Consider the following 18542-nt stretch of genomic DNA (forward strand, 5'->3'; position numbering starts at 1 on the left):
TAACTTGCAATATGAAGAAATACTTTACCATACAAGAGTAAAATAGGAGAAATCATGGGCATTGTTTTTCAATAGAAGAAGTGGAAAGTATCTTTGCCATATAGTTTCTAGATTTTATCATGTCAGGTTTACTTGCTTTGGCTCCAGTTATCTCTTCTCACAAATATTTTCCTTACCCACTCTGCCCCGCCCCCCCCCCCCCAAAAAAAAAAAGCCTCTGCATAGATGGCATAACAAATTGCATGTGCAAATAAATAGAAACTATATTATAGAACTGCTGGCAAAAAAAGTAATACTTCCCAGAGTGCCCTTCAGGACTTCAAAAAGCTGAAAAAAGTGCTGGTATGTGATCAGTACCATGCCTGCTTTTCAGTGTTCATCACCTATTCAATTTGAAAGCAAGAATATTTTTTTCAAACTTTAGAACACATGGAAACAGCACCTGGAAAAAACATTATTTGTAAGCAAACCTTATGAAACCTTTTAAAGTCTTTGGGTTTGCTCTTGCATTTGGAAATATTGGTGCTATGCGTGTACTCCAAGCGTGTTGCCAGCTGTCCGAGACACCCGATACTCAGCGTGCCGCTATCTACATACTTTGTATACATGGCCTGAAATAGGGGTGAAGGAAAGCAATGGAGGAGGAATACAGTGACCCGAGGGATCAGGTTTTAAGCTTTTGGCTTAGGACTTGTTTACACACCAAAATTGCACCATTTTATTCCACAGAATTTAGAAGAGTAAGATTACCTTGTGTCATCTGTGGCACATCAATAAAAAGGTGCTCACCTTGTAACGGTTTGATCTCTCTTAGAACTGCGGAACAAGCTAAAGCCATTAGTCCTTCTATAAATGGTGCGCACTAGGAATTGTGCAATGTGGCTACACTGGAAAAGAAACCGTAACCCTACCTCACATTCCACTCGTGCTGGTATAACTCCATGTTGATGAAGCCTGATGATGGGGCTTGATCCACCAGGGCTGAGGCTGTCCCTGCAGATAACAGAAAAAGGCACAACAGTCAAGGAGGAAAAGACACGTCCTGAAAATATAGTGAAAAACATTACAAGTGTCTGAATAACAAATACCTAAAGTAAGCCAATACTTCAACTGAAGGCAAAAAATACTCAGTTCAGTAGCAGCCATGAAATCCTTTTCTAATACAGGAAGTGCTCAAAAGTGATCAGGGAATTTGAGAGTGTATTTTTTATCGGTTAGTGACTGAAAATGATGATGCAAATGAAACCACTGAGCAAGAAAGTTCATTTCAGGCTAATGTGCAAACAGAGCTGGAAAAAGTCAGGGCTCCATTATCTTATAAAAGTAATCACGGCATTCATCTCTACCTGATGTAGTATGCTTTTTGAGTAAACTGCCTTACAGATGATAGGCTTAAGTATAATTTTTCAGTAGTGGAGATGTTGTTCATCAGTTTTGAACGCAACTGTAAAAATCAGCTTATTAAAGACATACTTTTTTAAATTCGCAAAAAGAAAAATGTCATTATTTAGAAACATAGAACTATTTGTACTGTCTCAAGAGCTCAATGTTTGTCACTCGAGATATGTCCCTGTCATTCTTTTGGTCATCCAAGGATACTATGCACTAAAAGCAAGATGAAATGACAGATAGAAAAATATTTTCTTTTTTTTTTTCATTCTTTTCTGAACGCTAACAACAACTAAATGAAACAGAGCATGCAACACACTTCATTTTTGCCAATCTGAACGGTATCAAGTGCAGAAAGCCACAGAGAAGGATGGGACAAAATCTGTCTTTATCTGTGCGGCACTAATTGCTGCCAGTCACACGTATGCATGTTCCAGCTCACAGTGGCGGTGTAACTGTGAAAATCCCTCTCCTCCACTATTTATATTGTGACTTCATCAACCTCTAAATGCATTTGACAAAGAAACATTTCCATCAGTGCAAATGCTTGGTTGTCACAGAAGAGAATTTGATTCAAAGGCAGCATCCACTCTCGTAAATGCATCCTCCCCAGGCAGGCTCCCAGCCCAGGGGTGCGAGTGACTCACGCACCAAACACCGGTGGTGGCTGTGCTCAGACTCACAACACGGATTTCGAGTCTCCTCTGTTGCCCTTGCAATCCTAAAACATTGCTTTTTTTTTTTTTTTTTTTCCATTCCGTGTGCCAAAAAACTGTGAGGACGGGGTTATGGTAACCCGATGCTGCGGGTGTGTGCTGTACACCAGCAGGGCATGCAGGGGTTCAGACGATGCTGGGATAGCGGTGAAGGACTTGGGGGAGTGGAGGGAGCCAAATTTACTGCAGCCTCATCTATACTCTTCTCCGGAACAATAACTGAGGTAAATGCTCACAACGCAGCCATGTTTTGTCCTATGGGGAAGAAGTTGCTTTGATCTAAAAGAGAAACCAGGACCAAAGCACTGTGCAAGCAGCATGCACAATCAGGTGCAGACACAGGAATGAGCTGGAAAGCTAAGGCAGATGCAGCCTACGGTGTCCCCCCCTCCGAATCCATGGAAAAAATGGTATTGTCCTATCCTGTCTGTCATCTAGCAGAAGAAGACAGCAAACTAATGGAAACTGAAGCTGGAAAAAATCAAACCAAAGCGAGATAAACACTGGAACGGCAGAATTAATTACTCTTGGGAAATGATATATTCCTGGTAACTGCATCTGGTTCAACATTACTGAGCTCCTCCTAATAGTAATGCAGTAGAGTAATGGGCACAATATAACAGTTTGTGGCAGAACAAAGATAAACACCCATCACAGAAGCAGTCCTGAAAACCAATTATTTAACTACATAGGTTTGTATCAGCCTTTTATAAAATAATATTAGCTATATGTGACACTAAATAAGTTAAGAATTCCTCCACAATTTGAGAGAAATTCTGATCTAGCACTGTTCAAAAAAGGACATACTTGTTTTCCCTGAAAATTTCCTCTGCCTTTATGCTAATCATATTACTGCTTATCCACTGGGGGAAAAGAAGAGGAATAAGAACCTGTGAGGATAACATAAGACACAGACATGTATTCTCATAAACCTCACTTCACATTCAATATAACTGTTCAGTTTTACTGGCAAACAATTTAAGTTACAACAGCTCTGAAACTGAAGAGTCCTATTGACTTTAATATAACTGTTCTGTATTTTTTATTCTTTTCCAGAAGCTTGAATATATTCAAAGTAAGAAGAAAAAAATGTGCTATGCTTTATAGCTGCCGAGCTCAAGTAAAGTTGCAGGGTTTTTTTTTTGTAAAAATAACAATTCAAAAAAAACTTTCAATTAGCGTGGGATAGCAGGGGTGAGAAAAGACAAGGATTTTTTAATATCCTCAAATATCAAATCCTTTTCCAGAGCAATTCAAATCCTGTGAGACCTTCTTGCATGTCTTCCAGTGCTCTCTTGAGCAGCAGTAGTCCCTTATCGGGGGCTGAATGCAATGAGCTCTCCCCTATTGCCAAGATCTTCCACAGAGTACTTACTGCAGGATCAAAGTGTAATGCTCAGGAAAGAAATATTTAGGTAGCAAAACACTTCTCTGTGTAATTAAAATGCCTGAAGCCTACATGTGTTAAAACCCAATTTTCCACAAAATGACCTTGCTTTCCACTAATGTTCAATTATGAACACTTCTATGAATATATGACTCGGAACTCGTCTATACAGGGGCTCTCAGTTACCTGTGCTCCTGCCTGAGGATCTGCACCAAACACCACACAACTCAGACAGCACACTTACTTCAAACAGCTCCTTCAAGGGACCCCACAAAAGCTTGCTGTCTATGAACGAGGATGGTCAGAAGCAGCCCATACACCTTATAATTCTATGGGTGTGTGTGTGTGTGTGTCTGTGCATGTGTTGTTGTTTATTTTTCCTGCAGATCTCACTGTTTTTTCTGACAACCAGGTGGTCTTTGACTGATAAAAAACAGGTAACCACATGAGAAGCTGCAGAGCCAAAGCTAGGTATGGAAGGTTATTACTAGATGTCTTACTAAACAGACTAGTAAGACTAGAAGTCTCCCTAGGATAGGAACCAAATTAATCTACATATGAGAAGCCACAGCTGGATCACTGTTTTTATACATAAATGAGAATTCAGCCAAATTCAGTGCATTTTTTTTTCCAGAAGCAATAGATTTAGGAGCTCAAGTCCAAATTTATAAAACAAAAACCAAAAAAAACCACCCTACACCCTTAAAGGTACTTGACCGTGTAGTACCAGGCCCTGAGAGCACGAGTAGGCCCTACGGCCTCCTTCCCCCTCACCCCCCACCCAGAGCTTTGGCTGCCGCTCAAGGCCAGCTTTGAAAGCACGGGGCTGTGTAACTTTGGATCACAGGGCTTTGAAGAGTGCTCTGTGAGAAAGAGCCACAAGGCGTGTTATCTGGGGCCTCTTCCCCTTGGCTCAGATGCTGCTTTTGAGCTCAGGCCCTTGCTATCAGTCCTTGCCCGCGCTGCCTCACAGATAGGCCAGTGCCTGGCAGTATACTTTGCTGATCCCGTCCTTGCCTTGATTTGACTTCCCGGATAGAATTCTTCTTCGCTACAGACATTTGTTAGATGTTTAAATACTTTGAAGAACTGTGCTTCTGGCAATTGGGTTGCTAACCCATTTAAAAAAACACAACTTTGACTCCTCAACCGCAAATAGATGTTAAGGAAAACTCCACGCCTTGTACCAAACAAGGCTCTTCTGCTTAATCTAAGTGCTCCACATCCTCCATGTGCAGCACCAGCACTGCAGTACCACGTATTCCACTTTCCAGAAAGGAAAGTGCAGTCCCCACCGTGTAGAAGAATAACAATAATGAAGTAACTGGTATCTTAGACTTCACTAATTATACAGCTGGGAAATAAGGAGCCTCACTAAGAAACAAATCGACAAACTGGCATAGAACTAAGTAATTCCCTTTAATGACTCCATCAGGATTTGCACAGCTCTGTTTCTAGCTTGTGCAGGTGATTCAATAGGTTTGGCAGGATGCTGGTCCCTAACTCCTTTTGTGCATCTTACACTGGAAGGAGCAACACAAAGTACAGGTTTACAGCTGGACATGCCAAAATGCCTCCACGTTGCTGCAGGTAAGACATGCACAGTGAAAAATTCTTCAAATTTATCCATCAGATAAGCTGTAAATGTAGGGCCCTTTTCTCCCTCAAACAGTACAGAGAGGCAATGTAAACACTGATTCCCCCACAAAATGTTTTTTTATATTCTCACAGATTCCTTGCAAATTGCAGGTCTTCGGTAGCACAAAACGAATCTAGTAACATTTCTCATTTTTGCTGTTTCTATCAGATGGTTTGTCTTGAATCCTATTAGACTGGTATCTGAAGTACCTAAAACAGAGCAACTTTTACCCCCTGCTTTTAAAATCTCCCTTAGCTTTGCTGCATTGTGCCTGGCCATTCTTCTTTTCTTTTTTTTTTAATCTGAAGTGAAAGCTTTCCCAGATTTTCCTTTCAGTTTAGCAGCCTCTAATCTTTCCTTCAAAGCTTTAATGTAGCATTCAGTTCTTCATTAGCTAGAGAATATTACGCTGATTGTTGTGTATGTACAATGACTCCTCTTTTCCTCAGGAAAAAATACTGAAGTTGTAAAGATATGAATTGTCATATGTTACTGGACGTTAGCTCTCAGATCTTCTTTCTCTGCTGAAAATGGTACATGGGAAGTCATGACTGAAGCAGACGGACCTGTGATAGAGGCTACTTTTACTTTTGGTCATTTACTGAAGAAATCTATTAATGTGACACCACTGCATTAGTAAATGGCAAAAGAAAAACAAGGTCTATAACGTTGATTGCAAGCTTTTCCTACATGCACTCAAATAAAAAGATAGGGTAGAGCAGGCCTGCAAAAACTCAGTCTTGTTTTGTCAAGTGATAGAAACTTTCAGAGTAGCCTGAGCATTCAGCCCTGGCTACTGATGGAGAAGTTTTAATCACTGTTATGACAACCCACTGATGTGTACCATGAACAATGTGTATTGGTTTTGCCTATAATTCCTCCAGAACAATAAATCTGTGAGTTGTTCCCATCTTGCAGAGAAAGTTCATTCTAGTTCAAAGTAGAGCAGAGATAAATTAGATTTGTTATGATTATTAGTCTATTTTGCTGTCAAGATGCCATGTAATTTCTGTTGAACAAGACAGACTAAACAAGTAGATTTATATTATTCTTCTGAAACTGCAGCAAATACATATGTGATTTCTTCAACATAGTAGAAAACAGTACTTCTGAGTATTCAGAGTATTTGGGGGAAATAAAGATGAGAAAAACAAGCAGCCAAGCATCCCATTTCCATGTCCTGATTTGTTTTCTATGTCACATATAAAAGGATAATGTTACTTCGCACTTCGAGTCTTTTCATTGTTAACTGTACAAGAACTGACAAAGGAAAATGGTCCTTATGAAGCCAAATTTATGGCCGAAAGACAAAGGTGTCCCTTTTCCTATTACTCCTATGTAAGCCAGTGTTTCTTTTTCAAGCATGGAATACTTTTTCCTCAGCTTTTGTAATTGTTCTTCAAGAGCCCATAATGGTCTTCTCAGGGTTGACTTCATTTATCTGGTAAACGTGGCTACAAGACCCTATCCTGAGGTGTTTCTACCTCATTCACTAATAATAAAGTAGCACAACGGTATAAACGGTAGTTTCTCCTAACTATGGCTTCCGCCAATTCAGAATGAAAATGTGCAACATTTGTTCAGGACACACTTTAGATTTCATACTTTAAACAATTCTACAGCTGAAACACATTTTGGAATGAAGTTTTTATACTGTAACGTAAGAATTAAGAAAGATTAATGTACTTGAAATGGTCTTAGTGGTGGGTCAGGCATAGTTAGAGCAGCTTATTCTGCACCTGGTTCAGTTCCAATGGAGAGAAAGTATGTTCTGTTTATCCGAAGTGGCATTTGAAAAAGTTAAATTTCAGTTCTGCTAAACTGATGTATTGTACTATGTCCTGTAAATGTTCTTCTCCTTGTTTCATGACTCATCAGCTAACACTGGATTCCAGGCTGCTTACTGAAAACACCAATCATTTGCTCCTTTAAAAGCGTTAGATTCAGTTTCAAACATATGGCTTATGTTTTAAACACAAAAATTATCTGATGAGGATCATGTGAGGGCTCTGTTAATTTGCAAAACACAGACTGTAAATTGAGATTTCAAAATATCCTTGCACCCTGAATACTTGCACTAATTCTGGGTATAGATGTGGTTGGCTAGCAATCATTGCAGCTTTAATTCTCTTCCCTCGATCTACCCAAAGACAATATTTTCTTTCTTCCTTGTCAAAAATGGTGGAAATACCCACTCAGGAGATATGATTTATTTGATAGAAACGTTATGAAGCAGATCTTTAAGCTCTGGTGATGCCTCATTTCTGCTGAAATTGACAGCCACCTCCGATTTTATTGCCTGGTTATCACACTAGGTCAAATTCTAACTCTGAATAAAACGTTTTGCACGGCTATAACTACTCTCTGAACCACCTCGTGTAATTGATCAAACTTGAATCAATGTTGTGGGAGTGTTTTACAATGTGGAAGCATTTCTGCTTGTTCAGTGCAGCCAATACAAATTTACCCACTGTAGGAGTATAAATGTCAGGGAATCCAGCGGTATGTGCCAAAAATCACATTTGCATGCAGGCAACCGCTCACAGAGCTTGTTTCCTCAGGTGGTTTATGAGATACAACCTTGACTGAGGAAGTGACAACCTTCTGAAGCATCGATTTAAACAACATGGAAATTCTGGGGCGAGCATCCAACATTAAATCTATACGCCCGCAGCCGCCTTCTCCGTGTAACAGAAATACATACCACAAATCTCGCTCCCAACACACCGTAGTTGGGATCTCCATCTACACCAAGGCGGTGGTCTGTGGAACAGAGACCCCACGGGCCTGTGGTTGGCAGGGAGGCCTGAGGGCGGCCTGGGGCAGCCATTAACCGACCTGCCCCAGCAGCCTGCGGCAGGGGGGCCTGCCCGGGCCCCCACCTCCCTACAGCGGGGAATATCTCCTTCCTACCTGGGCTTTGCCGACCTCTGGCTGCTCTCCGTCTCCATAGCCGATAGCTTTTCCCTCCTGCTCTACGCAGGGCCCCCTCTCCTGTCCACAGCCCGAATTGCATCTCCCCACTCGTTTTCCTGCTTCTGCAAATGAATATTGCATGCTCGTGTTTTGCTTTGAGGTTAACGATACCGTGATCCATCCCACCCCGAGGTGGATTACAGGGCTGTTCCACATATGTTAGTGAAGACAACGGGTTTAAAAGAAAAATTAAAACATTACATAGAAAAGCAGGACAATTTATGGCAGGTAAGAGCGGTGGAAAGAAGAGAACTACTTTTTTTCCGGTGGAAACATGGGCAGCTGAGTTATTAGGCCTACAATGAGCATTATTCACTGCGTAAGTCTCTGTAGAGCTGTCCTTGCTGAGGAAATGCAAGGGGGTGGCTGTTTTGTCCAGGTGAACATTTCATTAGAGCAGCCCAGGCCCAGGAACTGCTGCCATCGTCTGTCCCAGGAGGAGGTTGCTTTGCTTGGTTTTGTCAGCCATGGAAAGCTTTGGGTGTCCCAGTTCACATCCATCCCTACCTACATGTATATTTATTTAGCTGAAGCAAACAAGCAAAAACTTTGAATTAAACTACTTGGTTTTCAGGTTATTTCTAAGTGGATATCCTAAGGAAACAAGGCTTCTGCATCTACCCTGTATCTCAGCTGACCGCTTATAATGATGGAAACCCATTTCAGACAAATCTGGCAGATGGACAGAGCTCTCAAACATAGTAAGCTCCTAGAAATTTTTTAGTAACTGGCAGCTGGATAGAAGAGCCTAATAGAAAGGGCACCTTAATTAGTGCCCCCACAGTCCATTTTTCGTTTAGGTTGCAACCAGCCACGCCACGAGCCACCCCATGTCCTGCAGTGAGGGAATGGAGGGGCAACGGGGGAGCAGAGGAGATATGGAGGAGGAGGAAGCTGGAGGACCACAAGGACGTTCAAATCACCAGGAAAGGAGGTTTCACTGGGACGACTAACAGATCAACTTATTTCATCCCTCCCTTGTAGCTCATAGTGCTTTAGAGCCATGTTATTTGGATTGACTTTGGCAGCAGGTAACTAGATCGAAATGCTGTCTACCCATCTGTTGTGTTGATTACTATAATTTCTTTCCCTATGTGTTGTTTATATCATGTTTGGATGTTATTTTGAGATTTTTTTGTCAATAAACATGACAATAACTACCAGAGCATACAGATCTTTCCCCCTCTGAAGAAGGAAAATAAAGCTAAAATGATAGGTTGATAATGTTTATTGAATTAAGAGATGGTTCTTTTAAATTTAGGTATTTTATTGTTCGCTTGAGTGCTGTATAACAGCTGGTTGGAGCATGCATATCTGGTCAATGGTTTATCAACTTCAGCATTTTTCAACTTTTAGAACAGAAATAACCTAGAGAACATTGGTTAAATATTTTTATTTTTCAGGTCATGTCAGGTTCCCGTGATTATTTTTCACTGAAAGCTGGAGTTGACTTTCACCTTCCTGTCACATATAATGTACCAAAAAGGCCATGCAAAAGATATTTACAGGCTTTACAAATTTATGATTTCATAATGGATCCGTAGGTAATAAGAGATTCTTAAGGGCACTGACATACAAATGGCTAATCCAAATACTCACGTAATTTCTACCATACTTCATGTCTATATCCTGTGTAGTTTCAGACCAGCAGAGAATTTACTTGGATGAAGTATATAAAACCATATGTATCGCTTTTGAGCCTGCAATTTTACTTTTTGTTACAGCCACCTAATTATGCAATTAGAGTCAGATTTCTCAGGAGGATAAAGAAAAGGTCCCTCTATTTTCCACAGTTATACAAACAAAAAAATCCATTAAATAAATGTTCTTTTGCTTAATCCATCTTCAAAGTTAAAAAATGAATATTTAAAAATGAAACTGGAGTTGTAATTCTACCTTTACGCTTATAAAAGAAATTTGTAAGATGTGAAAATGACAATTTTAAATACCATAGTTGGGAATGGATAAGAATTGTATACTGTATTTAAAGAACTACCAAAGAAGTGTCCTTGTTGTTAGAGCTTAGGCACCCCAGCCTCCCCTGCTAACACTGGTAAATAAAATCGAGGAGCCAGAATGAACTTGTGATGCTGCACGTGAGTACATGCATGAGTGACATCTGTTGGATGCTGGCGGAGCTGGAGCAGGAGACGGATGTTTCTTGCCTCGTGAATTTGCTCCTGCATTCATGGGGGACTGAACTGATATATATGTGCATGTATCTCAAGTGTACATATACAAAGAGGTAGAGAAACCCCCACTCTACTAAAATGAAATAACCCAGTGGGACTTCTATGGATCTTCAGGCTGATGGAACCCAGTAGCCTTCTGCAGAGCATTGCTAGCAGTAGTGAGAGGAGAAAATTCATAGCAATGACCAGCCCTTATCTACCAGACACACTTTTATTAGAGCTCAACTTGGATAAGCATGGAAAGTAATTTCAGTAAGACTTTCTGAAGAAGGAGGTTTGTGTTCTGCTCTGATTCAAAAAAAAAAAAAACAGGTTCAAACTGTTTTTTTTTTTTTTTTTTTTTTGGTTCAGATCTATGGTTCTAGTTCTGCTTCCTGGCAGTAACAGCATTTGCTGGTCATCAAACCAGAGAATGAGTAGGTTCTAGGAAAATTTGGATGTCCTTAACAAATCGATTAATCAAATGGAATTAAATGTGGCAGTGTGAATGCTATGTAATGCTGCTGAGGAGTAACAAGAAGAAGCTTCATGGTAAGCTGAGAGCTGGAAATATCACAAGAAAAGAAGCACTTAAGACAGTCGCAGAAAACTGTCAGAAAATTGTCAGCCACTGAAACTAAGGCAAAACGTGTGTAGCTGTGAAAAAGGCAAGTGTCGTGTAAGAATGCAAGAAGGAGGTATTTCCAGCAAAGATACCTGAATACTGCTATTTTTAAAAATGCTGCATTTTCATCTCAAATACTGTATGCGCAGTGTGTACTATTCAGGAAAGATTAATTCAAATGGAAACATGGCTACTCAGATGATAAAGAGAGCACACAGCCTGTCTTTGACATGTAACTGAAAGAGTTCAGTGTATTTAGTCTACAAAAATGAAAGTTCCTAGAGAAAATGACCACAAAAAAATCAGGTGGTAAATGATGTTTTGGAGAAAGAGATACAACCTAAAAGACATATTTTTAAGTAAGAATTGTGAAATGATATAAATGGATTGCAAATACATTTAGCTTAAGAACTAGAAAAATATTTTTAACCCTCAGAGAGTTTTGAGGCTGCTGAAGAGCTTTTCTATGGGACTAATGGTAACAAAACAAAACAAAACAACAACAAAAACAAGAAACAAACAAACAAACACACCAAGACAAACCACCTAAATCATTTCAAGATGAAGATCAATACAATTCTAAATGAAAGGATGATATATGTGGCTACCCACATTAGGAAAAGAGTAGCAAAATTGTCCCAGGAACTCCTTGACAGACCTGCATTCATATCAGCAGCCTCAGAAAAACAGCTCTGACTGCTGTAAAAAGTTTTGAAACATAACTTTGGAAGCCCAGACACCATCATTATTAATTACTTTACTGCTGCTAATTTTAGGGGAAATCTCTTTGATGTCAGGCTTATGTCACAGTGATGTATTTTCTTCTAAACTGGAAGACTGAGTTGTCTCTGAACCATGAAAATTTCTATTTTCTTAACATTTCTCTTACTTTGCATTTTTTATTTTCATTTACCTACTTTCTGGACACGCCACCTTCAGTTAAAAGTTTACCAGTTGATGGGCAGGATTATCTGATGTCTTATTTTCTCTTTGTAATTTTTCTGACTTCAAAAATGTTCAGATAAATTGTTTGTATCTTTTCAGATTTATCACTGTCAGTGTGTCTTAGTGGAACCATGTATTCTCTTCTGCCTAAAACTATAGACTATAACTAGATTCATGAACAATTTTAAAGCAAAGATTCAAAGCCATTGTCTTTACTAGCACTGCTCTAACTCCTCCAAGAATAACTTTATAATAACTGCAGTCCCTGTAGGCATAAGTAGAGAACGGAAAGCCATAGCAGCTTTGTTTTTCAAAACCTGTCATGTACTCTAAGCAGCGATGAACCCAGATACAGAATATCAAAAGACACACGCAGTGTTCCCCTTCATTAAACAAGCATTTGATTTTAAAACACGTTTACTCTACGTATTGGCTGCCAACTGCAAATACACTGTTTTCTAGATCAAAGCGTCTCTGTGAGGTACAAAATCACTGACGCTAGTTGTCATCACAGCATTGGATACGCCTGTCTTTCAGGATACTTTGAACAGGTGCAGCCAAGTATATAACCAGGCAGCAGGAGCAGGCCAGCTTGTAAAAGGAGAATTCTTGGCAAGAAAAATTAACCTATCTGAGCTCCTGCTGCTGCCACCCAGATACCTGCAGCACCTGTGCGTACACTCGTGGAAGTAGGTGATTTATGCATACGCTGCACTGCGGTGTGCAGCATAAATATATCTGCAGATTTGGAAGGAGCAAAGGGAGTAGACGGCGATGCTGAAGATGACTCACTGGATTTCAGACGAGCAGCTGGGATGCTGAGTATGCACAACAGCTGAAGAAGAGAAGAGAAACGCACCCCCTCGCAGGAGAACAGGCAGCGAGGACGGAGGCTGAGGAAGGCAGCCTAAGTAGGAAAATCAGCAGGATTAACTGCTAAGGTCTCACTGTTACCCTGCTGTTACCAATTGTCTTTGAAGCACGGCTAGAAATGGCCCATGTAAAGGATGACAACCGCTCTGCTGATATGAGCTGGCTTGTCAGCCCGAGTTGGCAGCAGTTTCTGCAGTTAACATAGCACTTACTGCTTTGCTGATGACCTCTGTCGACATCTGTGATGCCATTTCTTTTTATCCAACATGCACTGATAAAACCACAGCCAATGACACAAAACAAACAAACAAACAAACAAACAAGATGCTTTTAATACCAAAAAATGAAGCATTTTTTTTTAAAGTTTTGAAACGCCAGGACTCAGATTGCCTGTGCTGCTTTAAGCTCCACTTGTGCGTATTTATACAGACACAGTCTCTAACTAAATGATCATATAGCCCACACAATGCTTAGTGCACAGGATGAGTGTGGCAATCGAGCCTGTTCTCTTCAGAGTCTTTGCTCACTTCCTGCACAGACAGAAAGCTGCACGGGAGCTCAGTCTGAAGGCTACAAGAAGAGAAGGGAGTCTCATGACTTAAAATTGCATACTGCCGCCCCGATGAGAGCTGCTTCAAAAGCTGTCCCCAGTTGCCTTTTCACTGTTAATCTGTGCGTCAGTCATCATCACGCCATCTACCCTGCACGTGGCTGGGAGCCCCGGCTCATTTAGGAATATTGGTTGTTCTCTGACACTTGGCATCTGGAAGGGTTCAAGTTGCAAACCTGGGGTAGCAGAGCCTAGGTTTTTGAAAGGTGAAAGATGTATCCATAATTAGGTAATCAACTTATACTCAAAAGCAGGCTAACAGACTGATGTACACTCAGCAATAACCTAGAGGGCCATATCTCAAACCCTTAGGAGGAAATGAAATATCATTTTCTCACAAAAAAAGCACCACCCATATTTCTCCCGACAACAGCATGACTCTTGTGAAGAAATGCCATTACTGTGCAGTTAAAGATTGTATCATAATGCACCCACATAGAATGGCTAAAGGAGATTGCTCTCTTATAATGTGAGCAATATGTTGTGAAGCTTTTTATGCTTAACTTTGCAATGTTTATAATATTCCTCAAACAACACTTGCAAGTATGCTTAATCAGCATATGAAAGGTACTAAGGAAATACAAAGCCATGTTATAACATTATGCTGAAGGATAGATTAACAAAATTGAATTTGTTTAATTCAGGACATATCTATCTGGATCAGAAACCGATGACAAAGTTTAGGGTTATCTGGTTATACCAAGAATATACAAGTCACATTTCCTTGAACAAAGCAGGGATCAGTCTTTGACTGCCAAAGCAGAAGACAGCATCAGTTAGCTGGAAGGTGGTGAATGGCTGTCTGTTCATGGTATGACCAGCCTTAGCCATTTCCAAGACTTACTATAGAAGATTAACAAGTGTTTACATTTTCAGATGTGCTGTGGTTTGGTTATATTCTCTGATATTATTGTATACGTTCAGCCAACGGCCTACAGATTTGTTCTGTTTTACTAGAGGAATGACTGGATTTCATTCAAACAGACTGTTGATATTTGCCAGGAAGCATCCTACTAAATATAGCTATGTAAAAGGTGGATGTTTTCACCAGAAGTGCTCATTGACATGGCGGTGATGAAACTGGAGTCATGCTTGTCTTAAGAGGTTATCGTACTTGTATTTTGTGAGGTATTCATAAGTAGTACAGATGGAACTTCTAATATGGCATTTTAAAATTTATATACTTTGTCAGCCATACCTAAAACTACGAGCCAATGCCTAGAATTCCATCATTTTTTGGACAGGACCATACTTCTGCTATGTATTTGTACTATAAAACACTGTTACTTGCCTAATATTGTAAAAATACAAGTAAACTAACAGATACCACCAGAAATACAGTAAATCACTTTTACACTACATCACTTAATATAGCTTAAAGAACTAATACCAGGGGAATTTTCCAAGGACTACAGAAGTATTTTTTCAAGGAAATTAAGAGAAATTGACAAATATTGAGACTAATCATTTTTGGTGGAATTATATTTATATAAATGAGGTTGTAATCAGGCCAATGGATAAAAACTCATCCTTGTTTTACTAACACTAATTCTTACAGTATTACACATGTAAATGATACCCACATTTTACAAGTGGAGGAAGAAGCAGCAAGCAAATTGCCCTGGCAATTGAACAAATGCTACAATCATGAAGTACAGAAGCTCAGCTGCTGCAAATAATATGCAAAATATAAACATGAATATATATATATGAACATTCTGCTGCTCTATTTAGGAGTATATTATCTATATTCACTCAAAACATCATAAGCATTTTGAATCTCGAGTTTTTTAGTGAATCATTACTGTAATAAGAATTAAATTTCCATTTTAATGTATGTCAGCTAAATTGCTTGAGACAGGCTTCATCCCTACAGATTGAATAACATTGTATTAATAATAGTTCAGGTGGTAATTATACATTCATTATGCTTAAACTTTGTTTTGTTAATTCTCTTTTGTTTTGCCTTGGAACCAATTTTTTTAAGCAAACCATATGTGAGTTGGTGCCAACAGACAAGGGAAGCAGTTTGTTTCAGAACATGTGAGCCGATGAAGAAATGCGTACCATTCTTCCAAATCAAGTGAGTTGCTAACACCCACAAATTTAAGAGAGGCAAAACATCAGTGTCAATAATGAATAGGCAGAAAAGGCACTGAAAGGCCAAAGGAACCAAGGAGCATGAGAAAATTAGCATAGACATCGAAACAGATAGGAAGAGCTGAGTGGATCAAAACTAAAGAAGCAAAACTGGGAATCAAGTGATATTTGATTAAGCCATTTGCCATTTAGGAAAATATGGAATCGCAGTGGGAAAGACTCGTAGAAGTCTTTTAAATATTCATAAGAGTATTTAAAACAAAAAAACACCACCACTACCACCAACAGACAACAACAAAAAAGAAACAAACAAAAACAAGAAAAATTATCAAATTAAAATCTGTGTTTTCTTATCTACTTTCTAGCTGTGCCCAGAAGGCAAAAAATTATCTCATGTTCAGATAAAACGTATTTTGAATTTAGCAAATTGTCAACATGATTCATGAGAAGAACACCAGATACTAAGGGTGAATAAATAGTAAAGCAAGGTCTTACAGCATTGGAGGCAGAAAGGGAAGTGGGGAGCTGCACGAGATAATATCATGGTGATGGATGAATGTAGATACTTACTGTTTTATTCAAGTATGCATTCAAATCTGTGATAAATATAAGTTTCAAAATGCAGCAAATTGCATACATAAAGGATAAGCAAAGAAACATTGCGGTAAGAAGGTTTTACACTTATCTGAAGAAGTGAAGTGCAAATTCAACATTAAAATTCTGTTTATTTCACTAATATATCTCCATCAGCTATGGAAAAAGGAACATTTATCATGTTAGATATTAAAACACATACTTTAATGTTCTTCCTACATCACATATAAACCAGCTTCACTCTAGTGCTTTCTCACTTTACGACATCCCAGTTAGCAGACAAATCCTTCAGCTCATGGACATGCCTTGTTGTAGGTAGTTGCCCAGTAAATGACACACTAACAAATAGATTCATATGCAAAATATTTAAACATTAAAAACCGCTCTTTGTTTCTAGATGGAAATATTTTATTTATAGTGTGGTTAACTAAATAGGCACAAAAGATAGGTCTGCACAGCAGCCAAGGGATATGATTGCCATGCTTACGGGTAATTTAAAGCTTTGAAAACCAACAGCAGCAGAGAGGTTGCAGCAGCATAGATCTCACCCTCGCAGAGCAGAGCTGAGGACATTTACTCAGGCCACTTGTCACACTGCCCACCTGCATTGCAATGGGTAACTCATCTGAGCTAGGGATGCTGCCATCTGCTGCAATCACACGTTTCTACAGTGTTGGGATGTGTCTTTAAAAAAAACAAAAGGTTCTCCGAGGAAGGTATCTGAGTGGACTGAGAAGGACTTCTGACTGACATTAGCAAGCATGATAAAAGGCTAATTTTAGCTCTTGTTCCAAATGCTCCACTCCTTCTAGCTTCTTAAGGTATTCATCAGGCTGAACAGAAGTTTTACATTTAACGGTTTGGTTTTCAGGTGTGTGAAATCCATTTGGAACAAAGTTTATAACATTGAAGCTTTACTAAATGATCCCTTTAAGGATACCTTTGAATAGAAGCATGTGCGAGAAATGCTGAAGGAAGCAGAACTGGAGGCATTTTAGTCTGATCTAAATATATATAATGTGCAGCCTGGTGTACAGTGGTAACTTCAGGTGGGGGAAGAGGGGAAATTAAAACCTCAGTGGCAACTATAGTTATGGACTGGGACTTCTATTCAGAAAAAAAAAACATAAGGTAAAACAGTTTTGAACCCTGAAGAATTGTCTGTCTTTGAATTTCTACGTAGGAAACCTTAAAAGGATGTAGAAAAGCCTCCTATGACCTGCTGGCAATGCTCTGCGTAATGCAGCCCAGCATATCGCTAGTCTTCTTTGTGGCTAGGGCACACTGCTGGCTCGTGTTCAGCGCGGTGGCCGCCAGGACGCCTGGGCCCTTTTCTGCCGAGCTGCTCTCCAGCCAGGGAGCCCCCAGCACCTCCTGGGGCCTGGGGCTGGTCCTCCACAGGTGCAGGACTTTGCAGTTCCCCTCGTTAAACTTCAGGAGGTTCCCGTTAGCCCACTTCAGCAGCCATTTAAATCCCCAAAGGCTAACTCCTGGAACTGAAATAGCTGCAGCCTACCAAGTGCTGTTGAACAGCTGATTGCGCACCTGACCTTAATGAGTTTACTTCACCTTCTAATAGGAACAAATGGATTTGAAAGAATAAAGAACGGTTGTAGAAAAAGTAACAAATGACATCGCAGTAGAAAAATGCTTTAGCATCATTCTTATTCAAATCCATTCAAACAAGAATTAATCCTCAAAAAGTACCCATGAATCATTGTTTCATAGGAGGTGAAATCCCGAGCACAGAGGCTTGGCCAGGGCAAAAAGGCAACCATACAGAGGGTTAAATAGCGAATCTGCTAAATTCCAGCCCTACATCAATTCATCTACCCCCAAATATTCCTTCATGCTGATAAAACCAATTACTTTTACACACAACTAAAATTTACTATAAACTTCTGTTAAAAAAAAAAGTATAAAACAAAACTGAGAAGTAAATGTTACATTTTGATAAATATTTCAAGCCAAATCCGTGTCTCAGTGAAGTCAGTATTAAAACAGACTTCAGCTAAATCATGATCAAGTTTCAAACAGTTGCAATGGACAAACTGGCAAACTGGCTCTGACAATCACGTAATCTTGTGGAAAACAGGGAAGCTACAGAAGTACAATATGCGGAGAACGTTTAGCATACAGCAGATAACGGCTTCAAAGATTATTTCATAGAAATGTAGGGCTAGATGACACCTTGGGAAATCATGCAGATTGAACCTCTCATTTCTGTTGATTTCCTCTGTACCATTTCTAGTCTGTCTACATCTTTGTAGAGTGTGGTGCAAAAACCACAAACAGCGGTGGTGCACAAACCACACACAGTAATACAGCTGAGGACTCATCAGCGCTGAGTACAGCAGAATAATTAGCTTTGTTATTTCAGCGATGACCTCCCTGCAAATATCTCCCCAGAACACATTATTTCACTCTTTTGTGACACTATTGTTTTATTGGCTTATATTTATCTTGCTGTCCAGGAAAACTCTGAATTTCTTCTGCTGTGTAACTGGCTGATGGTCA

At 39.7% G+C, this 18542-nt stretch overlaps 1 protein-coding gene across 1 annotated transcript in view; it reads right to left on the reverse strand.

Annotated features, from left to right (window-relative positions):
• Positions 1-18542, reverse strand: part of LOC310894687 (uncharacterized protein) — a 70693-nt gene that overhangs the window by 23479 nt on the left and 28672 nt on the right. The window contains exon 4 of the mRNA XM_083825133.1: positions 912-993. Within this exon, the coding sequence (XP_083681259.1) occupies positions 912-993 (82 nt within the window). The remainder of the gene's footprint in view (positions 1-911; positions 994-18542) is intronic.

This window comes from Anser anser (assembly GCF_964211835.1).
Source record: "Anser anser genome assembly, chromosome: 2".
Lineage (NCBI taxonomy): Eukaryota > Metazoa > Chordata > Aves > Anseriformes > Anatidae > Anser > Anser anser.